General features: G+C 39.6%; 1 protein-coding gene across 1 annotated transcript in view; it reads left to right on the forward strand.

Moving 5' to 3' along the window:
- The window catches only part of KDM5B (lysine demethylase 5B), a 58,378-nt gene that overhangs the window by 28,976 nt on the left and 3,691 nt on the right, over positions 1–25,711 (forward strand). Inside the window, exons 9-24 of the mRNA XM_042800040.1 lie at positions 484–603; positions 1,081–1,239; positions 1,677–1,858; positions 4,707–4,869; positions 5,885–6,004; positions 7,726–7,920; positions 8,333–8,514; positions 9,132–9,256; positions 9,578–9,728; positions 13,386–13,500; positions 15,514–15,869; positions 16,990–17,128; positions 19,555–19,734; positions 20,602–20,760; positions 22,619–23,104; positions 25,371–25,482. Coding sequence (XP_042655974.1) covers positions 484–603; positions 1,081–1,239; positions 1,677–1,858; positions 4,707–4,869; positions 5,885–6,004; positions 7,726–7,920; positions 8,333–8,514; positions 9,132–9,256; positions 9,578–9,728; positions 13,386–13,500; positions 15,514–15,869; positions 16,990–17,128; positions 19,555–19,734; positions 20,602–20,760; positions 22,619–23,104; positions 25,371–25,482 — 2,944 coding nt within the window. The remainder of the gene's footprint in view (positions 1–483; positions 604–1,080; positions 1,240–1,676; positions 1,859–4,706; positions 4,870–5,884; positions 6,005–7,725; positions 7,921–8,332; positions 8,515–9,131; positions 9,257–9,577; positions 9,729–13,385; positions 13,501–15,513; positions 15,870–16,989; positions 17,129–19,554; positions 19,735–20,601; positions 20,761–22,618; positions 23,105–25,370; positions 25,483–25,711) is intronic.

The following is a 25,711-nucleotide window of genomic DNA, read 5'->3' on the forward strand; positions in this document are numbered from 1 at the left end:
AGGTTGTGCAAACAAGTTGTTAGAGGGTAAAGCTAAAATGAAGACTGAGCATGCTTCAAATTGGAAAGCTGTCACTTAATATTTTGGAGCCAAAACCTGATGTGCCTTTAAAGAATACATTGGATTTTAATTGACACTTTTCCCCTGTTTTTGAAATCGGAGTCTTATTGGGTGCTTCAGTGTGAAGGTCTATGCATTTTTTTTTTTTTTTTTTTTTTTTGCTTAGCTGTACTAGAGGAAGGAGAAATTAGCAATATTGCTTCATTGATGTTTATACAGATTTATAAATAAATATTGTGATTTGGTGAATTAAGCAGAGTACTTTCTTCTTCTAACTGTGCGATTTGAGGCAGTCGTTTCATTTTGGTCAGGTGTCTTGCCTTCTTACCCATCAGATGCTGTAATAGGAGCCCATTTGTGTAAAATCTGGGCACAGATTGTCTTACTAATACATTATAGAAATAATTATGTTTTCTACTGCAGGAGTGTAATAAGCCTCAAGAAGCATTTGGTTTTGAACAAGCAGCAAGAGACTATACACTTCGCACGTTTGGAGAAATGGCAGACGCATTCAAGTCAGACTATTTTAACATGCCAGTACATGTACGTTCATATATTTATCCTGATGCTGTAATTTAGATTTTGGTTTTTGTGCTTAGTTGAAATATATAACTTCTGAAGGGGAGTGGGGAATTCCAGTTTTGAATGGGATGAAATCCCAAATCAGAGGTTCTCATTTATGTCTGTGATCCGTGTTCTTGATGGTGTCATGGTTTCTTGTTCCACTGGCTTCTTGCTCTGTGGTTGTTTTTTTTTTTCTTTTTATCCAATTTCGAAGAAGTGTCTGTAAAGAAGAGAATACTCTTTAACTGTCACCTACTCCTGAGAGAACAAAGCAACAGCCATGTCCTGGGTGCAACCACATTTCTGCTGCATTTTTTTTTTTCTCTGTTGAAACAGTTTTGAAATGGGGAAGCACTTCAAGCTAATGGAGGTTCCTCCCTGAGATAGCGTTTATCCACATGCTTTTTAGAGACTGATGCCTCAGTATATACTCCTCATTTTTCTTCTTATACCTAGATGGTCCCCACTGAGCTGGTTGAAAAAGAATTCTGGAGACTCGTTAGTACCATTGAAGAGGATGTGACAGTAGAATATGGTGCTGATATTGCTTCAAAGGAATTTGGCAGTGGCTTCCCAGTTAGGGGTGGGAAATTTAAAGTTAGACCAGAAGAAGAGGTAGGTCTTTATTAGTTCACTGTGTACGTTTGTATTGCAGTTCTTCGTTAAACAAGTCTCTTTGATTCAAAGCACAACGATGGAACTGAGTTGCGAAGTGTTTTTGTGTATCTGGCACAGTATTTGAAGAGGAGAATTAGATCAGAGTTTTGAATAAATAAAATTTGCTGTGATCAGATATCAAAAGCCACAGGTTATCCTAGAAGTTAAAAAACTTCCGAACTAAAAGAAAAGTCTCATTTTAACAAAGCAGGTCAGATAAGGTTTGAAAAAGGAGCAAAGACAATAGAGGTTTTGTTTTTTGATTCATTGACCTGTTTCTTACATTTTTCAGTCAGGAAAAATGCTTTTCTTCTGTTGCTCTTTTGGCAATTTTACGTTCTTGGGTTTTTTACTTCATGTTGTATAAACCTGGGACTGTTCTCTTCCATTTTCAGGAATACCTTGATAGTGGCTGGAATTTAAACAACATGCCTGTGATGGAGCAGTCTGTTCTTGCTCACATCACTGCAGACATATGTGGAATGAAATTACCTTGGCTATATGTAGGAATGTGCTTTTCTTCATTTTGTTGGCATATAGAAGACCACTGGAGCTATTCAATTAACTATCTGCATTGGTGAGTTTGAGGAATAAACTCAGCCTGAGAAGCAATCTCTGTTTCATTCCCCGTCTCCCTTTTTAATTAGTGGACTAAAACCAGATGCATAGAGTTCAGGCCAGAATAACTTTTGCAAGCCTGTAGCAGCAGCGTTAACTTTGACACAGTGTGATTTCTGCATTGATTTGCTTTTGGACAAGATGTTGTATTTTGGAAAGAGACATCCATTCCCAGTTGTAAAAAATCCATGAGAGATGCAGCAGATACTCCATCAAGTGTTCTATTATGCTCAATGTAAAGCTAAAAACCATGCAAGTTTTTTTTAAAATCATCTAGTTTCAACTAACAGACTTAGGATCCTGCATATGTTTTTTGTCTGTTAGATCATTCTATCATAAATCCTCTCATTAAGTGAGTGCTTGTCAACTGTAATCAGGACAGATCTTTGCTATCTCTTTAATATTCTAAATAGATTGAACTTTTTGAACTTCTCACCTTATAACAGCTTTTCTAGAGTTTGAATTATTCTTGTCACTCTTCCTGAAACCTGTCAAGCTTTCCTTTTCCTTGTTCAGATAAGTATTCCAGCAAAATGGTAAGACCATATCCCACCTACTGCTCAGGAGGTCATCTTTTTTTGATTGGTTATTCAATTGCTACTCCTTGAAGTAGCTGCTGCTGTAGCACAGTCCAAGTAATCAGTAACTTAATTCACTTATTTTCTTAGTACTTGACATTATTAACACAAATTTTTGAGTGAGACTAAGTAAATGAGTGATCGGGATTACATTGTAAAAATTATATTCCCTGTAATTTGTTGCTTTTTTTTTTTTTTTGGTCTGGGTCTTTAACCATGCTGAAGACTGTGGAAGGAGAAGAATGTTTTTGTTTGCAGTAGAAACTTAATTTCTTCTAAGAGAGCTTCTCTCACTATTGTTAGAATGACATTATGTCCTCTATAATCTGTCACAAATTGCATTAGTGTTTGCAGTCAAGGCCAGAAAGATAAGTAAGGGCATACATGTATATGTGCACATACATGTACATACATTCAATTCACAGACATGTGAAAGTTGCCCTACCTGCTTTTAATTTAATTCCTCCTCCAGCATGAAAGTCCTTGATGCCTTTTCATTTGCAGATATTCTGTATTTCTCTTCAATGTCTGGGTTTTTTAGCCTATTCAAGAGCAGTATGTAGTTGAGGTTAATGCTGTTCTTGTCCAGAAGAGTCAATCTGAATGACCTGCTGCTGAATGTTCTAAACTCTGAAAAGACTTCAGGAGGCAGGGCTTGTTCTTGTGAAATACTAGGGATGGTGTGGCCATCTTCATTGTTCCCATGTCCCTTGAAGGACCTTATGTCCTGGTCCAAGCAGATAGTCCCAAGTGAACCAGGCTACAGCAGCAGACCTTTCATAGGGTTGAAGGCAATAGTTCTGCTGCATGACTCTAAATCCCATGCTAGTTCTTGAAATGGTAAAAGAAGAACCAAATTTTGCTTCTAAAGATGCTTGCAAATAAATAAGATGTCAGTCCTGATCAGAGGAAGAATTACCATTATTGATGCTGGTATTTCAAAAGGCAGGAATGTGGAGCTGTCAGGTATCAATGCAGAAAGAAGTGTCACCATCATCCACTCTGCAGTTTGCTGGCTTCATAAGGCTGACACCTTAACACACACATTAGAATTGTATCTTTCTCTGTTATCTGTTCTCCTGAAGTCCAAAGACACCTGGTACCAGTACCCTGGTCCAAGTTTAGCATCATTCATAACTGCTGTAATCCACTGACGTATCAAGGAGCAGAATTCTTGACTAACCTCATCAGGACACAAGAAGTTTTTCGTTGCATCTGTGGCTGGTCTTCATGAATTCATAGAATTGTTCCAAGATGATGACCAGGTCCAAGGCTGCGTAGTCGTTTAACACTGCACAGTGATGCCTCTACTTGTGCTACTCCTTGTGATAACAGTGTAGCTGCCTTTGCATAGTCCCTCCCGCTAGCTGTCCTCTTCACCATGACAGAGGGGTGCTGTTTAAGTACAGGAGTAAGTTCCTAGGTATGAGGCATATGCTTCTGGATTCATACCTCACTCTTTTATTCTGAAGTCCTCCCAATTAATTCATGATTTATGGAAAAAATGAAACACTATTGAGTCAACTTTACTCTGCCAGCTCATCAGGAGTTTTGGGAAAAGGTGATTTGTCTGTTATCTTCTTTTCCAAATACTATTTCTAACATAGTTCTTCATAAGGGATTGGATGGCATTTTCGTCTTCGTGCTGCAGTGAGCCAGCTTCATTGTAAACCTGAAACAAAATCTACTGAAACACATCTGCATAACCTTAATTTTCTTAACTGGCTTGCATTGAGTTAAGCTGTTGCTAAAAGTTCTTTGTTCCTACTCTGGATATGTTGGGTTTTTTTCTCCTTGATGTCTTTTGCATAATTTGGAAGCTTAATTTCTACTTACTATATGTTGCTTTAATGGCAATTATGCACAAGACAGAAAGAACTGCTTTGGTTGTTAGATCCAAGAGGGAGTTTGTGTTCATGGTAAAAGACAAATAGCTTACATTTTGAAATTGTGCTGGAATCAGCAGAACTTCACTGAGGACTTCTTCAGTCTTCCCCCCCATGCCCCCCACTCCCGAATATTTTAAGTACATGCTCAGAAATGTAGGCAGTTAAAAACTTAGGTCTGGATGAGAGACCTGTGTAAAATGGGAAGATTCAGGAAGGTACATAATCTTTGCATTCCTTCCTGGTGATATACTCTTCTTTTGACATGGTGTATTTTAAAGCAGAAGATTGAAAATGTAACTTACAAGATTGCTTAATTTAACTTTTTTTAATAATCTTGCAGGGGGGAGCCTAAAACGTGGTATGGAGCCCCAGGGTATGCAGCTGAACAGCTGGAGGATGTAATGAAGAAGCTTGCTCCAGAGCTGTTTGAATCTCAGCCAGATCTCTTGCACCAACTTGTCACCATAATGAACCCGAATACTTTGATGGCCCACGGAGTACCTGTATGTTGTTGGACTCCTGTGCTACTCCCCCAAACCCAACCCTCTTTCATTTGCACTGAATTCTACTTCAAAGCTGATGACTGAAGCCACTTTTATTACAGAGATGGTGTGATAGTTTCCGTGTGTGTTGTATCTTTCTTGTCTAGTATAATGTGCCAGTATGAACAGATGGGCAATGGAATCATTGCTTTTGGAACTGCTTGGCAGACTCTTCTCTGGAGATTCACCTTAGTATATTTCTATTTCTGTATCTCAGCTGGAAAGTTTAGTCTTGACCTTTGAAACAATGGCAGGAGCTCTTCCTGTGTCTGTCTAATCAGACACATTTTTTTTGGCATAGAGTTTCTGGCAAGGGACCAAAGTCCCTTGTTCCTTTATCTGTCATCCACATCCTCTTATTTTTCCTGGACAAATTCTTAGGTATTTAAAAACATTTTTTCATCTGTTTCCATCATATTCCATACTAGATTATTCATGGGAATTATGTCCCTTTACAACTTAATTAGCTTTTGGCTAGCTGACTTTGGGACTTAAAGGAAAATCTGGAAAAAGTAGCAAAACTTGTGGTGTCTACTATGCTTTGAGAGACTACAAAATTGAAAGGTGCAGGAAGACCTGCCTACTTTCATGCTGACTGTATAGCACCAAAAGTATTAGATATACAGCATTATGGATTTATGGGTAGGTTCCAAATCACTCTTCCCCTTCAGCTGCACATTGAAGAGAGCCTTGCCTGTGTTTTACCTGTGCAACTGTGCACAGAGTTAGCAAAGTGCAAAAGGCACAGACAGCTCACTTAAAATGGCTTAGAGCGTGGGTATGACTGAATGAAACCCCTTTGCTTTCTAGGGTTTTACATGACAAGTTACCAAATGCCAGTTGTAATTCTTGGACTTACGTTTTAAAACTCTCTGAAGTCATCACAGAAGTTACTGGGAATTGGAAATCCATATTCTCTTCACAGCTTTCAGTTCTGTTTAGGTTTGACCTAATACTTGTCTGTCTTTTCTCCTAGGTTTATCGAACCAATCAGTGTGCTGGAGAGTTTGTGATCACTTTTCCAAGAGCTTATCACAGTGGCTTCAATCAGGGTTTCAATTTTGCTGAAGCTGTGAACTTCTGCACAGTTGATTGGGTATGTTCCAAAACCATTTTTTTCATTAAGTATTCAGTTCCAAAGTTGTTCATAGCTGATGTACAATGCTAATTTACTTCTGATGCACAAACCTAGTCCTCAAATCAGAAGGAGCCTGTTACTGGAAGCATGATGTTTTGCTGAAGGTATTTCTTCTGTGAAGTGAACTGTGGGCTTTCTCTTGTTCCTAAGGTTTGGTTTGATATTAGACATTAGGGCCAATATATCTTTTACAACAGGAGGTAGGCCAGGTCCTATACACGCCTAGAATGTGAGAAGCACCAGTGCTGCTAGAATCTACTCCTTTTGTATCCCCAAATACCATTCAAATCATCAAGAGCTGGAATTAAATTTCTCTGTTTATTGCACTGGGAATTTTCTAGGAGATGCTTTCTACAGCTGAAAAACAAAACTGACTTGGAATTCTTTTCTACTTTAACTTCTGTGATTAAATCAGATGACACATTTAACACATATTAAGAACAGTTAGAGACTTTGATAGTCCTCTTGGGGAAAAAATAATTAGAAGACTTGCATCTGATGTGAGTATATCCTCTTGGACAGCAGAGGTGGTGTAGGTTTTTAGGGAAGATCACCTTAATGAGAAGGGAACAGAAGGTTTTAATGTTCAGACAGAAGGTTTACAGACCATTTCTTCATTCCCAGTAAGCACACTCAGCTCACTGAAACAACAGAGGTAGGCACATATTACAATTCTTAGGTCATAGTAATTTACTAAGTTTTTTGTCTTTTTTTCTAAATAAAAGCAAATGGAGAGTAGTTGCTCCAAAGTTAGAAGTAATCATTTCTCCCTTCCAGCAGTTTTCTCAGACACACAGTGTTGCCTGATCTCAGAAAGATCCTTTGAAGCTACTGATACTTCAAATTCCTCCTCTTCTGATTTAGTTTTCTCCTGATAAAGTCTTAGTTATTTGTAAATGTAGCCCATCTAAAAATGTTGCTGGATTTAAAAAATATTACTTAAAAGTAGGAGATGACTAAAATTGGAAGAAAGCTTTCTGCACTGTGACTGTGTTCACATATCCATTGGTTTGGGTTTGTTTTTCCTCTGGTCCTTCCATGAGTTTCATACCAGACTGACACGTAACCTCATTGTAACCTGAGAATTGCTATCCGCCTGGCCACTGACAGCCTTAATAAAGCTATGAGTAACCTGCCTAGCTCATCATGATTTGTTTACTCTGCCTGGGGTTAGTTAGGGACTTCAGTGGTTCATGGAGTCAGCAATTTCTCATGTGGCAGCACAGTTCATGTCCTACATAAAACAGCCATATCATTTGAGGAAAAAGGTCAAGCATTCCCTGCAACCTGCCTTTGACTGGGGCATCCCTCGAGTGGTAAGAGTAGGGCAAGCATATGTACTCTTTCCATTGACACTTGAGTCTTCCTGAGCCTACTGTGGCTTAGTGATTTAGTTACCCCTAATTGCATTTCTTCCAGATAGTGCATTTCCCCTGTGAACCTAGCTAAACACCTTGCATCCACAGTGTCCACTGTAAAAGAGTTACAATCAGTCCTGGTTTACAAGAACTCAGGGTCTTGATTTCTCTAGCTTTACATTCTGAATTATTAATATTGTTGCTAGAAGGATTTGTCTTGGCCTTCCATTTGGATAGTCTTTGGTTAGTAACATAAAAAGTTCATATCTTAATGTAGCTTTCAAAATGACCTCTTCATTTATTTATTGTTTTTCAATGTAGCTACCATTGGGTCGCCAATGTGTGGAGCATTACCGTCTGCTAAACCGTTACTGTGTGTTTTCTCATGATGAGATGATCTGTAAAATGGCTTCCAAAGCAGATGTTCTTGATGTTGTGGTAGCATCTACAGTTCAGAAAGACATGGCTATTATGATTGAAGATGAGAAGAGGTTGCGTGAGAAGGTTGATAAACTGGTGAGTTCTAGGAAATAATACTATAATGAATGAAGGACCAGTTGGAACAGTGGTGTGAAAACATGCTGGGACTTGTACTGTGTTGTCAGTGGCTCAGGGCTGTGTAGTACCCTTCTGAGTAGCATTGTTGGTTTCAGAAGACCACTTGGGTAAAGATTGTTTATTGTGCATCTTGTTTTAGCATCTGCCCTTTAATATTGTTCAGAACGTCTCATTTAAAGTAATATTTGTTCTTTCAGTAATTTAGTCAGAATAGATGATTTTTTTATTAACTAAGATTTCTGTCTATCTGATTTTAATATCTTCTTTCTAAATGTCATTGTTCCTTTGATAAATTTAGCTTCTGATGTTTTAGCTTGGAATAATCACCTCTTCATTAGACTTTGAAGTGATGTAACATACTCTTTTGCAGGGAGTGACTGACTCGGAAAGAGTGGCGTTTGAGCTGTTTCCTGATGATGAGCGACAGTGCTTAAAATGTAAAACCACTTGCTTCATGTCTGCTGTTTATTGTCCATGCAAACCTGGGTTATTGGTATGCTTGTACCATGTCAAGGATCTCTGTTCCTGTCCCACCTACAAATATAAACTGGGGTAAGCTTTAGATAGCAAATAATACTGTCTTCTGGAGATATTTATTGTATGTGTAGATATTGTGGATTGATAATTTAGTGCTTACTCTCTTTTGTCAGTGGTCCTTTGCAAATATAGTTGCCCCCAAAACAAAGTGCCTTTTTTGTGCTCATATACAAAGACTCTTTCTTTTCAGCATTCAGTTCTTCTTGTTCTATAATGACAACAAATGCTGGATAAGTTAGTTTGCTTTTTTTATTTATAGCAACAAGGTCATCATCCCTTACATCCAGTCCTTGCTGAGTAATATTTTTTTGCTTTTGTTAGCTTTTCTTCCTGTTGTCATCTTTCCTTTCCTGTTGTTTGTTACATCTTTGTCATACATGAATGTAATTTGTCCTAAGATAATTTCACAATTGCTTAAATTGTAATGTTGAAATTGCTTTTTGATGCAATGGCAATGTTGATGTTGTCTTGGGAGGAACATGGTGTGGTTGTAGGTCTTAATTATATAATCCTGGGTGCATAGTAGATCATATGTGTGTTGTATGGACCATCACATCTTGATGCCCCTCCCTTCCACCCTCCTGCTCCCCCATATTTTTTGCTGAAGAGTTTGAATTCTGTGTCACTTGTAGGTACCGCTATACTCTGGAGGAACTCTATCCAATGATGAACGCGCTGAAGATGCGTGCGGAATCATACAATGAATGGGCTTCCAACGTCAATGAAGCTCTGGAGGCAAAAATTAACAATAAAAAAAGTAATTATCTTACCTTTTGTCTGCAACATTTAAAATGGATAATTTTTCAGTTTTTAGTTTCTGAACCTTAACAACTTATGTCTTATGTGACAATCAAAGTAAATCCTATATAATTTCATGTTTTAAGGTAAATATTTTAGCTGTTATAGTCCCAGAAATTATGCTAAACTGTCTCTGTATGAGAAGATTGTAAATCACTTTGACACAAAATATAACTGAAGTTGAAGTGTAAATATATTTAATTTGTTGTCTTATTCAGCCTTACCATTTAAAATACATCACAGAGGGAGACTCTTGTTAACTTAATATCTTTCCGAAAAGGTCTCATCAGTTTTAAGGCTTTGATAGAAGAATCAGAAATGAAAAAGTTTCCAGACAATGATCTACTGCGACACCTCAGACTGGTTACACAGGATGCAGACAAATGTGCCTCAGTTGCGCAACAGCTTCTTAATGGCAAAAGACAAACCAGGTAAATGTTACTACATGTGTTTGCAACAAAATTGAGTCACTAAAGATAGATGCCTGTAGCCAGTGATAGATGCCAGTGTTCTGTAAGACTTAAAAATGAAAGTAATCTTTTTGTCTTCTCAAGAGAGCCATCTTTTACAGAGAGATTCACCTTTACTGCATGTATTAAGTTAAACTTCCTGAGCTTTCAATCTCTTCTTCCTCTGTGTTTGACACTTGGGCAGTAAATTCATTCTAATGTTCCCTGAAAGGAAAAATTGGTGTGATAATTCCAGGCAGAGCAACACCCAACAAGATACAGTCCACTTGTCTTTGTGCCATGGGGACTGAAAAATCTGTCAGTGGTGCCTATGTCATTATATTCATTACACTTTATGCCTTGTGGAAAAATAAATGTCTTAACTTCCTGAGCTGCTGCTGCTGGGAATATTGTATGAGATCTCTGAAAAATACTTGCTCTTTCTTTGTCAGCACTTACGTTAAATCTTTTAGACAGGTCATTTGCTGGAGGAATTTGAAGATAGGGCAGTGTTTGGATAATATATTCTTTATGAACTAAATGTCTGGCTGCCTGGTCCTGCTAGCACTTTCCATGTTTGAAATGAGTCAGAAGATCCAGAAGGACAAAGCCAGATCTCCTCATTGCATCGGTTTGATCGTGACTGTACTAGCCTTTCTCTCAAGGATCACAAATTACCATCTTCTGTTGCAAATTCTCTACTCAGACTTAAAATGGCAGCATTTAGCCTTGTGGGATGATAGGTTTCTAAGAAAATCCTGGGTTTATGTATGTAGAGGACAATATTGCTCAAGTCCAACAATCTTAACAGTGTGGACTACTTCAGGAAAAACTGTCTCTCTTTTGCCCCAGCTGGACAATTTTCATGTGTTTCTGCTGCTTTGAACAACATGGTGCTTGTCAGATCAGTTGCTCTTTGTGCTGGTATAACTGCACATGTGTGGTTTCTGCATGTTGCCTGCCTCAGCAGGATTCTTGTAGCTTGTCACTCCCTGTGTTCTTGAAGTACTTCAAAGGCTGACTTCGAAGGACTTTGGTAGTAGAATACCCAACTACTATTTAGACATGATTCTTGTATCTGCGCTTTCCCTTCCTAATGAACCTTGCATAAGTCTTTGTAGCAAGGACTTTATAAAAATTGGCCTTCACTGTCTTGCAAACAGAAGAGAATGAAGCCTCTGTCACAGCAACATAAAAACACTACAACAGGAAATTCAGCACTCCAACAGACAGGACTTCTGCCAGGTAGATAATTTCCTAAGTAGAATTCATGGCACTGTTGTTGAAGAACTTGTCCACTCCTAATCTCTTCCTTCATTTAGTGTTGAACCATCTCTTCTCATTCTGGCATCCCCAGTCTGTATGTTCTCCCATCCTTGGTATTTGCTTAGGCCTCCTGATAATGAACTTGGAGCAGCACCCAGGCCCTTTCGAGCTGTTCTGTGCCAGAGAAGCTCTTCCAAGAGTCCTTCCTGCTCTTAACATGTACCTGATGTTGTTTGGCCTGCAGAGAGCAGGGGGAAATTTTTATCTTCATCTCCTTAATGAGGTCCATTCTTTTGTCACACTGTGATTGTATATCAGCCTTTCTCACAGCTGTACTTCACAGCTCCTTCAGCTTTACAGACTGTGATGAATAATCCACCCAGTGTTGCACAACACAGGATCAAGCAGTGCTTAGATTGCATTTCTCATTTGCTCTGAAAGTGTCTTTAGCCCTTTTCTCACCAATTAATTCTCCTTTGATCTTTTTGGCATGTTTCGGGGAGAAATCCAGTTGCATGTCTTCATAATTAGAACTTTAAAAACCCATGCTATTTGATTTTTTTTTTTCTTAAAAGATTGAAGAGGGGAGTGCTGATAACCTATGTAGGAAGATACAAAGAAGAGAACAATATACTTAAAATCTTAATACATGTTATAAGAAATACAACTTCATCAATGTGAAGTTCACATATCTGCAGGATGTTGGGCAGCCTTCATCATGCCGATTGCCATGTATTGGCTATGAGAGATTGTGGATTCTGCTTAAAGTTTGGTTCATGCTTTTGACAAACTTTCCATTTTGGACTGAGAATTTTCTTCTGATCCTCAGTTTGGAAGAGCCGTGCAGTAGACTTGACTCAACTGGGAGGGTCATCCCTGTTAATCATGGTAGTTGGTGATACTCAAGGACCTCCTCCTGTATAGTATCCACAACAGTTCCTGGGGACAAAAGACCATGATAGATGATAAATACTCTCTTAGAGAAAATCCTGTAGCTCTTGCTCACCATCTTTTCTGTAGTACCTGAAGAAATGCAGATGGGCTGTACTTCCCTATTTCTGTTGGTTCTCACGATGATGAGTGACTAAGCAGTCCTAACAGATGCTGTTTGGAAGATTGTTCTGTGAACAGCTGTCTGAATGGCACCAAAGGACAGTGTAGCCCTCATTCCTCTCGGGCGCTGGAAGGGAACCGTATGACAGCAGGGCAAGTACAAAGGGATGTTCTCACTATCTATCCCCTTCCTTCTCCAGTTTTCATACCTTTTCTGCTTCTTAGAGATCTCTGTGATTAATAGCCCTGGATGGATGTGGGGTTTTCATCTGTTACTGCTTTATTTTCAGGCTCATGTAATTTCTGGTTATCAAAAACATCTTGTGACAGTTAGTTTTGCAGTTTAGATATATACACAAATATGTGCGTGCGTATGTATGTGTACATAAACACTTATTTTTAAAACTTGCACCTTTTCCTGGAAGATACTGCAGAACTTCCACAAAAAATAGCATAACATTGTAGACCATAAAACAGCCTGTGTTGTACCTAAGACTTTGAATTAATTTTATTGTTCGGTTTACCATGGATTTTGGAACTCCCAATGTGATCTTGCATATCCTTTAAAAATGCTTATTTTTATGACATTGAATGGTAAATTAAAATGTATTTTATAGTGTTCACGTTCCAGTCATGTTGGCATATCCTGCTGGGATGTTGTTTTCCTCTTTTGTTTAAATGACATATTGTGGATTAAATTGGAGCCAGCTTTGTAAAAGATTTCTTTCCTTTTCTGTTCTGGGTTCTCAGACCTAGTTATAATATTGGCTTGAGTTTAGAGAGGTTTTTAATATTAGCCAATTTGTTAACACTTATAAGCCACTCCTTTGATACAAAGATTTTAGATAAAAATGAAAATGATGATTTCAGCGTAAAAAGGATTTTTCAGAAGTGCATACACAACCTGTAAATATAAAACCCATTCAAAATTGGGATTTGTTCTCTTTTGGTATGGGCATGGGTAGAGCTTACTACAATAGCTATTGCAACATAACTAAATAGTTTATCCACAATTACTTTGTGTTCTGGAAAAAGGCCTAATTTTATTCCATAATAACCAGTGCTCTTCCAAGGCTGAGTAGTTGTTCCAGAGTGCTATTTAATATGTAAAAATATTTTCAACAATAGCTTATTCTGCTATAGCTAACTGAAGTTTTCCCATGTATGTTAAGCCCTAGGCTGCTTGGATGGTTTTGAATATTCTGTTATTTGTGCATAAAGCTTGACTTACAAGAAATCATAAGCAGATGTTTGAGAAGTTTAGATTTTCTTTTATTTTTTTAGTGGCATCCAACAAACTCGATTTGTGTGTAATTGTAGGTACCGCTCTGGAGGAGGAAAGTGTCAAAATCAGCTGACTGTGAATGAGCTCCGGTTGTTTGTGAGGCAGCTGTATGCTCTACCCTGTGTTCTCAGTCAGACACCATTACTGAAGGTAACTTGCAAAATTCTAGGCAAAAGAACATGACCGTTTGTCATAGTGATGTATTTGCACAGCGTTAATCTCCTATCTTACTATTTGATCCAAGAATAAATACCTGTAAACTGGCAGGCCTGGGTAACTTGTACATGTGAGTTGCACAAGAACTGAGCTTTCTGACCTGCTCGTGTTCATGGTCAGTAGATTTTTATACTATGTAGGGGAAACAAAATGTTAATGTTGTATGAAGTAATGCAAAAAAAGCGGCAGGATGACCTGGGTAACTGCAGGTTAAAAGTTTGGGGCCAGTTAACTAGTCTTCTCTTAAGAGCGAACCCAGGTTTATCTGAGAATATTCAAAACTCCTTAATACTCTGAGTAGACAGTTCTCCCATTCATATCACTTTCCTTCTTTGTTAATCCAGAAGCAGCTTTCTCATAGTCCTGTAATTAGATACCTCCTCATGCTATCAACCCACGTTCCAGGAAACAACACAGATAACCTTAGCCAAAGCTACCAGCCTAGGCTGCCTGAATACTTGTTTTAGCAGAGTACCTGCTGCTGATGGTGAGTCAGATCACTTTGTCTCCCACTACCGTCAGCTAGTGCTGATTATTTGCTTACCAGATGATCAGTCCTCAGATAAGTTGAAAGTAATTCAAGATTTGGTTTTAGAATTTGCCAAAATGTTGCATATCACACTGAGGAGTGATATATAAAGAAAAAAAAAGGAACGGAAATTCTGGACAGCTGCAGTTTCTGTCTTAAAGGAGAAGGGCTTTGTATATTTGTGACTCTTAGAACCAGGAGATGCAGTTTCCAGCTCCTGAACTATCACTTCAGTGTCCACACAGTGCTGAGAGACCGGACAGTATCGTGTAACTTTGAATCAGAACAGACCAGTTCAACTCAGCTTTATGACTATTGCTTTTGAAGCTTTATCAGGTCTGGAATGTGTGAATGAAATTTTATGTAATCCTATTTGTTTGTTTATAGCATTGTAACTCTGAAGTTATCTCACTATTTAAAAAGCAGTTCAGAAATGCCAGACATGCAAACAGTTCTCCATCTGGCATTCTTGTACAGGGAAATATCAGACACATATGGTCAGGGTATTCTTTTATATCATTCTCAACAATCATAAATTATATGTAGTCATGCAAATTAAGCTGTTAATATAAATGACCAACAGTTACTGGAGATTGGTTCACAGTTTAATATATCTCTAAGAAGGCTTTATTTCCATTATGGGCGAGATTGCCTACACTGGCAAACAACCTCATTGGCAAAATACCCAGATGTCAGCTGTGAAGGAAAAACTTACTGTTGGAATAGAATTTCAGCCAGTACTAGAAGCATTGGGCATGATGGCTAGATAGAGAATAATTCCAGCCTCTACAGTGAGATTACTCTGCCTAACTGTCCATTATCCTGGGTGAATTGCAAACAGCCACAGAGGTACCATTTTGGGGTAATTAGCTGCTGAACATACGGAGAGAGGGAAGGTGTTGCACTGCATGAGAGAGTAAAATGTCTGTGGCTTACTGGGACTGTATGTTCCAGCTCAAAAACCATAACAGAGCAGCAGAAATGAACCCCAGAAGCTCCCTGCCCTTCCCAGCATTCTTCAAAGCCACCTCAATCTTAATCTTTTTGTTCTTCAGCCATCTTAATTCCAGAACAAACCCAGAAAACAGCACCTATGGAACACTTAAAATTTCCCTTTAGATTTTCTTTATTCTTCTGAGACCTCTTTTTGACACCTGTCTCTTAGTTCAAAGGAATTTGGAGTGGAATTCCTTTGTTCTGTGATCTTCAAGCTTGTGGACATGTGATGTATGAAGAGGTGCTGATATCTACACTATGTGTTGAAGACACACTATCTGAATGTTCCAGATGTCACGATAATTTGCTGTGCATGTTGCATGCATCACAATGTGGTGTTTGCCAGGCAGCTTGCACTTAAATGTTTAAGAGATTTGGCAGCGGGTTTTCTTCTGATTTATTGTTGCATTTGTGTATTTCAGGATCTTCTTGATCGTGTGGAAGCTTTTCAGCAGCAAAGCCAAAAACTCCTTTCTGAAGAAATGCCTAGTGCTGCAGAACTTCAGGAGCTGTTGGATGTCAGCTTTGACTTTGACGTTGATCTACCCCAACTGGCTGAACTGCGGATACGTCTGGAACAGGCACGCTGGCTCGAGGATGTGCAACTGGCTTCGTCAGATCAAAACTCTCTTACTCTAGATGATATGAGACGTCTTATAGACTCAGGTGTTGGACTCGCTCCCTACCCAGCGGTTGAGAAAGCAATGGCGAAGCTGCAGGAGCTCCTTACTGTTTCTGAACACTGGGATGACAAAGCCAGAAATCTGATAAAGGCCAGGTAGAAGCTAAAGCTTAGTGTTGCATTTTGTAGTTCCATGAGCTGTTTAAGATGGAAATACTTGGCTTTACTTCTGGAGGGGCCCTCTTTTGTTCATCTAGTTCACAACATGAAGGCAAAACTTGTGCCATCCAGAAGGGAAAGGGATGAAGAAAAGGGGATGAGTGACTGAGCGACTTTAAACATTGGTGTTGGCTTGCAGTGTTTGTGGTGCTCCACTATCATTGTGCCAGTTCTCCTTTTGCCACAAGGAAGGGTTTTAAGATGCTTCTTCCTTCCTTTCCACCTTCTTCCCTCCCCCAGTGTCAGACTGGAGGATGCATGCCCAGATGGAGCTTAGTTATCTGTCACCAACTGGTAAAATGTTATTATATGGACTACATCTAATGTTGAGGATATTTTCCAGATTTGGTACAGGGGAGAAGGAAGTAAGCCAAATACTTCTTTGCTGAGAAAAATTTTCTTGTTCATTGCTTTGACCTTCTGATTTATAAAGTAAAATGGGAGAGAGCAGTCTACTTAAAGTTCAGAAAGGTGGCACAAACTTGTATGCAAGGTTTCTTCTCTCAGGATTCTTGATTTTTACATTTTTTTTATTTTTTAAATTTTTCACTCAGCCTCATATTTATGAAAGCATTTGAGTGTTTCTTACCTATTAGTTAACCCTACTGTTTTAAAATGAAAGCTTCATAGAGCACAAAACTGGAATAAGATTGTGTTTAATCTCCAGAATGTGGAGATCCAGAATGTGTTCGTACCTTTCTAAAATGTCAGAATCAAATTGTGAAATACAGAAAAGCCATCCACAGTTTTTTTTAACCTCCAGGGTTCAGTGTGTGTTTGAGAATCCAAGGCTCTATCATTCAGAAGTTCATCAATGTTAAATGTCCCATAAGCCCAAATGTGTGAATAATTCTAGTAGCAGTCTACAGCAAGCAAATAGGCATTTCTAAAAGCATACCTCCGTTACTAATTCCTGGTTGTACTGTATGCATCTCCAGTACTGGACATAACATCATTATTTGGTGTAACCCTTCAGTTTTAATAAGCCAGATGAGTAGAAGAACCCCAGTTGTACTGCAGTGAGTGTTTTACATTCTGAGATGTTTTGTTTACATAGACCACGGCAGTCACTGAGCAGTCTTGTAGCAGCAGTGAAAGAAATCGAGGAGATTCCAGCCTATCTCCCAAATGGTGTCGCCCTGAAAGACGCGGTACAGAAGGCCAAAGACTGGCTGCAGGAAGTGGAAGCTCTGCAGGTACATAAACTGCGCTCTTGGCTTCTTGGTGAGGGATAGTCACCCCTGTCATGTTAACACACTTGCACCCTGCACTCTGTTGTGTGCATTTGGTGCTTCAGTATTGCACTGAATTAAGAATGCTTAATCTGGAATATCTGTTGCCCCAGACATGGTGCAGGTATGGTCTGAGAAATGCTACTATTTTTACTTCTGTTTCTGGACCTGTTTTGTATTTTTTGACCTTTTCAAATAACTGATTGCAATAAAATCTATAAAGGAGCTATTAATAAAAATCTAAAGTTAAAAAGATATATTATGGAACTTAAGGTAGAGTTTTGCTCAGATTAGTAACAAATACCTTGTAATGATATTTTTGTGTACCATTCCGCATCTTACTACGCTGCTGAAACACAGAGTATGGAGCAGGTGACACAATGGAAGTTCTGTTTTCAGACTCCTGAATAAACAAATCCTGTAAAGTATTTAAAAATCACCAATAATACTTCTACAGCCTGCATTTTCTTGACTAAACAAATAACTTTGTTCTTTAGCATCTTCAAAAAAAAAAAGACATTTCCTGATCCAGAAGTATTCCTGATTAGACAAGTCTCCTGACTTGTCTTTTATCCAGTTTTGAATGTACCTTTCTGGAGCATGCCTCGTGTACTGTACTGCAAGTAACGTCTCACCAAGACCTGATGATACAAGGATATTAATACTTTAGTGGTGGTGAATCGCCTTTTCTGAGGCCCCATTGAATTCACTTACTTTCCTTGTCTGTATCATTAGTGATATTTTGGACATCCTGTGATTGAGAGGTATTCCTTCATTTGTTAGCCATTGAGCACGGCCAGTCTCAAGGCAGTTTCTTGTTCTATTCCTGTATGGTCAGCCTTCGATTTCATAGATTAAAATACTTGTAATTTTGTAGTAATTCTGTCTGAATTTTGAGGTTGAAGTTACTAGATTTCCTCTTCTTCCTTCCCTCTTCCCTCCATCCTCTTCCATTTTTAAGGCTTCTTTAAGCTTGTGTGATTTCTATTTCCATGTTCACACTATGAAATAAGTCTTCAACTGAGCAGAATGTTGATGACAGAATGAAAATCATAGTCTGATAAAGACCTATACATGTTTTCACCTTGGCTTCTGGTGCTTCCCAGTTTCCTTTCCTGATTTTTTTATTTTTTAGGTTCTTTGCTTCTTTTACAGTTGCAATGTCAACTTAACTCTCTTCTCTATTCCCACTTCCCTGCCTTTTGTTAGCACGATTGCTCGTGCAGCCAGACACTGTGCTAGTTCAAGGCCAAGTGAGTAGTCGTAGCCTGGGCTGACTTTGAAGTGGTTCATGGCTCAGCCTCACAAGTATTTGAGCCAGGGGTCAGTGGGACTGCACAGATCAGAAAAGGGTGGGACTGGGATAGCCCTGATTTTCACATTTTGATATAAGTTGCCAAATATTTTGTAATATTTGCATTTGTCCTCATGTTTTTTCCATAAAGTGAACTCTGACCTGACTTACTAGTGTTTTCAGGCCTATCTGACCTAAATTGGACTTTTAATAAAAACTTCTTTTGAGTTCAAGAAGCTTTTACTTAAAAAATTACTTGTCCTGGGCTTTAAAATTTTGAAGGAATAAAGTTCATGCAATACTAACTTTTGTTTGAGGGCTGTCTTAAAAGGACGTAAGTGAATTGCTCTTGGCATTTGCCAGTTTCTTGGTTTGGATTCTGAAATTCTGCCTCCTGAATGTGGAAAGATGTGTCTGTATGTGCCAGGAATTTTTAATCCAGTTCTGTGAAGATTTTAGTAAATGCCTGCAGTCATCGTGACTTGCAGGAAGTTCTTGGTATCAGTACTTTGAGATTTGCTGCTAGAGATGTTGTGGTCATTCTGGATGAAGAGTTCTCAAGTCCCACATCACTGCCTATTTTAGAATTACCTCTTAGTGCTGCTTTACTGCTGGACTTCTTGTAACTGGGTTGCCATAGGCACAGGCTGCTAAGTGAATGAACAGAGCTCTCTTTCAAATGGCACACTGGATACTTGAGATGGTTCCTTGCTCTCGGCATGGCAGGGACTGGGTTAGACTTCCCTTCTGGGTCTATTTAAAAATTATTTTGATTTTCTGCTGTGAATGCAGATTGTTAGATTGAGAGTCTGCTTAAATTGTTGGCAGTGTCTTTTTTTTTTTTAAACTGTCATTTGGTAAGTGTATTCTTCCCCCCCCATTGTTTTATTAGTTTTGTCTGTGTACTTAATGACTAGAGCATGGGAAGCACAAATGCTGGAATAACAGCTAGGGAAGTGACTGAAGTGTTGTCTCGGCAGTAAATTTTTTTTTTTTTTACAAGCTGCACCTTCAGTTAATCTAAATGACTTGCTGTGATTCATGGAAGTGGTATGTCTTATATACATGAAGCATTTCTTAAATTATAATCTGGCAGGTTGGAGGACGTGTGCCTGTACTGGACACACTCGTGGAACTTGTCACGAGAGGTCGATCTATTCCAGTGCATCTGGACTACCTGCCGAGGCTGGAGTCCTTGGTGTCAGAAGTTCAAGTGTGGAAGGAGTGTGCAGCTAACACATTTCTGTGTGAGAACTCCCCTTATTCTCTTTTGGAGGTAAGAGATCTCTGCTCTGGAGAAGGCAACCATTCATACCACAGCAAAAGCACATCAGAGTTACAGTATTAACTCCTTAAGTAGCAGTAAATACTAAGTATATTTGCAGAATTGGTTTTGGTTTATATTATTTATTTTAACATCATTTTTATTAGATCAACTTTTAATGATAATTTTAAACTTCTTTAATGCTTAAGACTTAGCTATACTTTCTCTATTCTCTTTAATCAGTGGCTAATGAGAGCATGCTGTGCCATAGTGTGACATTTTCAATATGAATATGGTAATATTGACATATTTGTGGCACTGAATTTACTTCAGTGTGTCAGACTGAAGCTGCTGGAGTGCAAGTTCAAAGCTGCTTCATCCACCTCCGGTTTAGCTGTGATAAGGATGAAGCTGTAGCAGCTTTAGCTGGCCCTCTGAATCTGTTGCTGCATGTGTGTGAGTACTTGCAGTTCTTGAGCAATCCACACGCTGTAGCCTAAGCTGAGTCCCTCTTCCCTCCACCCCCCACCCCGCCTCGCCTCCCTCTTCTCTCTGTTTAAGACAGACAGGAATTCAGGGCAGTCCCTGGAATCCTGAGCTTGCAACTTAAATCACATGGAGGTTATTCAGTTTGTCAGCTGCTTCCATATACAGCAATCTAAATGAAACAGGGAGATGTTTGTGGTCTGCCCATTTTATAAAATTTAATTTTTAACCTTCCAGCTCTCCCCATTTTCCAGATAACCTTATTCTAGTCCCCCAAATCTCTGATGGAAAAAACTGCAGGAATCTCTGTTCTAACCAGTCATATGTGGCTGTGTTAGGGCAGGACGAATGCATTAAAAATGTTGCAGGCAATACTGCTTTTCTGTCTATCAGGTGTTATGTCCCCGGTGTGATATTGGAATGCTGAATCTCAAGAGAAAGCAGAAGAAGTTGAAGGAGCCAGTGCCAAGTGGAAAGAAGAAAAGCACTAAGCTAGAAACTCTGAGTGACTTAGAAAGAGCACTCTCTGAGAGCAAAGATACTGCATCTGCGGTATGTGGTTTAAGATTTTTTTTCAAACTGTTTTTTTTTTTTCTAAGTTCTTTGAGTCTTTGTTTATGTCTGCCTCTCGTGCAGGAGTGTTATCTGCCACCCTTCTCTGCTTGCTGTGCTGTTCTGCAGAAGGACTTCTAGGACCGCGGTTTTCTGTGCTTGCTTCAGACTTTCCAGAATTGCTTTTAGTTGAAAAAATGTGTTGTCTTTGTGCATGAAACAGCAGTTTTCCTTACAGTTTTCCAGACAATGGCTGTAGCCTAACAAAGCAGAGGAAAATAAAAAATTCAGATCTATTTTCCTCCACCAGACAAAAACCTTATTAAAGATAAGATAGGGCTTTCCCAAGTCTGATCCCTTCAAAGAATACAATAACCCAAAACCATTTATAATTAAACAAACACCATAAATAATTAAAGAAAGCCAATTATGAAGCCAATAAAATACTAGTTTTGGATGGAGCAGACTTAGTTGCTGCTAGTAAAGTGCTTCATCCCAAAGTATCTATTTCAGAGCTTCCACCATGGTCAGATTAAACAATGTCCCATGATTAATGAGGAAGGGTTGACTGACTTGGTGGAGTTTGAATATAATCACCCCTTTAGGTATGGGACATATAACTTTTAGCCTATGGCAACTACTTGAAGCCTGTATGCTCAGTGCTTTGGTTTTGTCTTCCCTTGGCTGGAAATCCAGGCTTGTAGACCATGTCCCTACACGTGCTGTAAGGAAAAGAGACTGGGTCCTCTGAGTTGTACACACTTCTCCTCTTCAACTAGGTAATCTCTCATAACAGTTGGAGAGAGAGAAAGATACTCACATGGACTGCACACAGGAAAATGCATTCACTTAGTGTGGCAGGTTTTGCTTCTGACACGAGGGGAACAACAATCTTCTTAGCGTGGAGGTTTGGGTACTTTCACACCCCGACCCTAGCTGCAGTGCTCAGCACTGTACGTGCATACATAATGTAGTGTGCTGTGCCCAACTCCTGTATCTGCCCATGCTGGACACAGTTGTCTAATTTTTGCATAGCTGATTTTTCTCTAGTCATCACATTTCAAAACCATGATATGTGAAATAACTGCTTTGTGTATATTTGTAAACCCTCCTGTATAAATTTTTTTATATACCTAATAAAATACATAGATTTTATTAGTTGCAGCTGCTACTAATAGCCTTTATGAAACCAAAATATACTGCTATCTTTAATAGCAGCTAATGCTAAAGATTTATGAAAAAAAAGGATCATGAGCAGCTGTAGAAAGGGGAGACAGCACATTCAAGAGCACACCCGAATTTCATTTGGTATTTACAAACCCCAGAAGTGAGTACATAGGTCAAAGTACAGTCCTGTGCACTTGACAATCTGTGCAAAGTGGTTATCAGAGGTGCATTTGTATTTCTGAAAACAGCTCGGGTAAGTTTTATAATTATAGAGAGTCAGACTATTATGTGACACATGTTCACAGAGAAGCACCTGCAAGCCAAATCTGCACTTGTTTCAGAATCTAAGCTGCTTTAATGAAGGTACTGTTTTTGTAGTGCAAAACATAAAGAATTTGGAACAGAGAGGAAGGGAGAGAGTTAGGTGGTTATTTTTTGCAAAGGAATAAACTTTGCATCTCTGGGCCTCATGAGAAAACAGAAGGAAATTGAAGTCACGTCACTGCACATCCTCAGAACTGCTTCACTTCAAACGTTCAAAGCCTTGAAGGCGTACAGGGGTGAGGAGCTTCTTAATGATCTGAAATACTCGCTGGCATATCTGAAGAGTGTGATTGTACAGAGGTCACTGTGCTTCTGATGAGTGATGTTCCTTTTGAGATTACATCCCTTTCTTTGAAATCCCTTTTAGATGGCTACGCTTGGGGAAGCCCGATTAAAGGAGATGGAAGCGTTGCGTTCTCTGCGAGCAGCAAATGAGGTGAAGGTGTTGTCTAGTGAAGAGGACACAGAACTGAAAGTCTGTCTGTGCCAGAAGGAGCCGGCTGCTCCGATGATACAGTGTGAACTCTGCAGAGGGTTCTTCCATACCGGCTGTGTTTCGGTGCCCAACATGTTGCAGGGACCTCGTGTGTGGCTCTGTCCACACTGTCATCGATCAGAAAAGCCACCCTTAGAGAAGATTTTACCATTGCTGGCCTCCTTGCAGCGTATCCGTGTGAGGCTTCCTGAGGGGGATGCCTTACGGTATATGATTGAGAGAACTGTGAACTGGCAGCACAGAGCACAACAAATGTTATATTCAGGGAATCTAAAACTTATACAAGACAAAGTTGGCTCAGGATTATTGTACAACAGATGGCAAGCCACAGCAGGCCAATTGCCAGAGACAAACAAGGTGAGACTGAGCTGTTTCTGGGTTTCTTGGTGGTGGGTAGTGTGTGGTCAGCCAGAACAGTCTGTAACACCTCTCTGGGTTTTGGGTTCATTTTATCAGCACACAGATACTAGCAAAGCAGATCATTTGTGTTGCTTTACAGATAGAAGGAGTTCAGGTTCTGGCCTGACAGTTAGCCAGGATGTGTGTGTCCTCCAGCAACAGCTTCATGTTCTCCTTCTGCTGGAGTCCTGGGAACAATTACTCCCAAAGGGTCTATTTTCCCTTCTCTTCCTCCCAGCTCCTACACTCTAATGTGACACTATTAATGACAGAGTTGCTGAAGCTATTGTTTCTAGAGTGCTTAGTATTCAATTAGTCTTTATATTCTGTTCTTACAAGTATTTCAGTTTTAAGTGTTGAGAATTAGTAATGGAGGCGCAAACTGTCCAGCGTGTTACCAGCTTAGCTCTCAGATGAGGTTGTTTTCCACAGGGTACCTTCATCCACTGTTGCTCCTTCTTCTTCTTACTACTTACACTAGAACTCCCAAGCTGAATATTCTGCTAATATTACTGAGTTAAGCTACAGCAACTGTTTCAGGTGCGGTCATGAGGGACATTGAAACTTCTTCCAGTAAAGATCTTCCAGCAAAAAGTGCAGGGCAAGCGGGGAATGGGATAAACATTTCTAGTTTTCCAAAGATAATATATGCAGAAAAAATCTGAAATAAAATGTCTGTGCAGCATAAAGAACATAAAATGCTCCAAAAATTAAATGCACTCTGTTACTCTTTTTGATTGAAACACCTTAGTTTTGCTAGTCCAACCCTGCTAGAATTAGCCTGCGTGTTTGTGTTTTCACACTCAGTTGTGAAAAAAACATAAAATGTGCCACACATGCTTGAAAAGAGGTATTGTAGTTGCTTCTCAAGTAACTCAGCTATACCAAGTTGCTTGTGTTGACCACATTTTTCAAATAAGCCTAGTTTTGGGAATTAAGACTACGTTTAGGAATCTAAGAGACTTTTAAACCTAAATTATCAGAAAAATTATCTTTTTACTAGACTGGCTAGTGTAGCTGAAAAAAACTGGTCAAGATTTTGGGCATATTTATATGATATGTGGGCCAGAAATGGAAATAGTAAGCTCAGTTTTATTAGCTCTGTATGGCACCGTAAGGTTCCTTCAACCTGAAAGCAGTCTAACCATTTTTGTGTGGTCTGGAGCTCAAGTCAGCAAGCCTCCTAAATCAAGGTAGCTCTATCAGAGCTAGTTGAGGTCCCTGTGACCACATTTCCCAAATCAGAAGGCCCTGGGAAGCTCAGTGGAATTGCATCTGACCATGTGCCTCAGTTTGGGTCCCTCACTGTGCCTGAGCTAAGGAGCTTTTCCCAGAGCTGTTGGGGTACCCAGTGCTGCCCTGGAGACAGGACGGGTCAGAGGCGGCTTCCAGAGCCATCTCAGCACAGGCACTGAGCTAAAACTTTGGTCTTGATGGATTTGAGATGGTTTTTCAGTGAATTCAGTGTCTCAGCATTGCTGTCCTGTCCTGGAACAGTTCTGTTTTCCCTGTTGTCTGGGGTGATCCAGCACTCTCAGAAGCTCATAGAGTAACCACTGGACTTGGGCTTTGGCACTGGCCAGAGTGAGGAATGTGGAGCATTTAGATGAGTTTGAAAAATTCACTTGAATACAGCTGTGAGAATTGCTGAGAGCCTGATTTTGAAAGTTGCCCAGACAGCTGCATTAGTGAGATAGATGATATTTTGGAGTACATCTGGTAAGATGCCTTTCTGACACTCATGAGTCCAAAACTGGCTCACTGGCTTGCGTAAGTGGCCTTTGCATAAGTAAGCTCACGTTTTGCCATTGACATGTCTTCAGTGCATGCTGAGGCAGAGAGGAGTGCTTCAAAACAGTCTGGGGTCTCATCAGATCAAGGCAGTGAGGAATCACTTCTTCATTGTGAACAAAAGGAGGAAAGCTATCTCTGCTCTACAGGCTCATTTTCCTCTGGTATAGCATGCTGCTGCTGCATGCCCTAGGGCCAGTTTCTGATCTCTATGGAAATGATAATTTGGAGCTAAGAATTCTGGCAATAAAGTTGGTTTTGCCTAATTCCAGGTGTAGGATGAAGGAGTTGGGTGTATTAGATTGAGCAGTTTCTAGGAATAGAGGATTTAAGCAATTCCAAGAGAAACAAGTATTGATTCTATTGCAGTTATTTGACACTTCAAAACCACATGCTTAGTGAAAATATCTATGCTTTTTGTTTTCTTTCATAGGTTTCCCAGACAATTGGAGCAATGTCATTCTCCATGCCTCATGACTGGGATAACAGAACCATATATTTACATTCTCCATTTTCTACAGGACAGCACTGCATCCCACTTCATGGTTTGTAATCTTCACTTCGACTTCCCCCTCCCACTTTGCTTTTTCCCCCTGTGTTTGGTGGAGAAGAGAGGGTGTCCTGGTCAACAGGAGATGGCTGGGGCAGGGAAGCACATGACTGCAGTGCGTCTAGCTGCTTCTCCATCCCCTCATCAGCTTTGGAACTTAATCTCCAGCTTTGGCAACTTCTCAACAATACAAATTTCCCAAGTGTCATGAAAAGATGTGGCAC

Source organism: Tyto alba, unplaced genomic scaffold (assembly GCF_018691265.1).
Source record: "Tyto alba isolate M040663 unplaced genomic scaffold, T.alba_DEE_v4.0 Super-Scaffold_30, whole genome shotgun sequence".
NCBI classification, from domain to species: domain Eukaryota; kingdom Metazoa; phylum Chordata; class Aves; order Strigiformes; family Tytonidae; genus Tyto; species Tyto alba.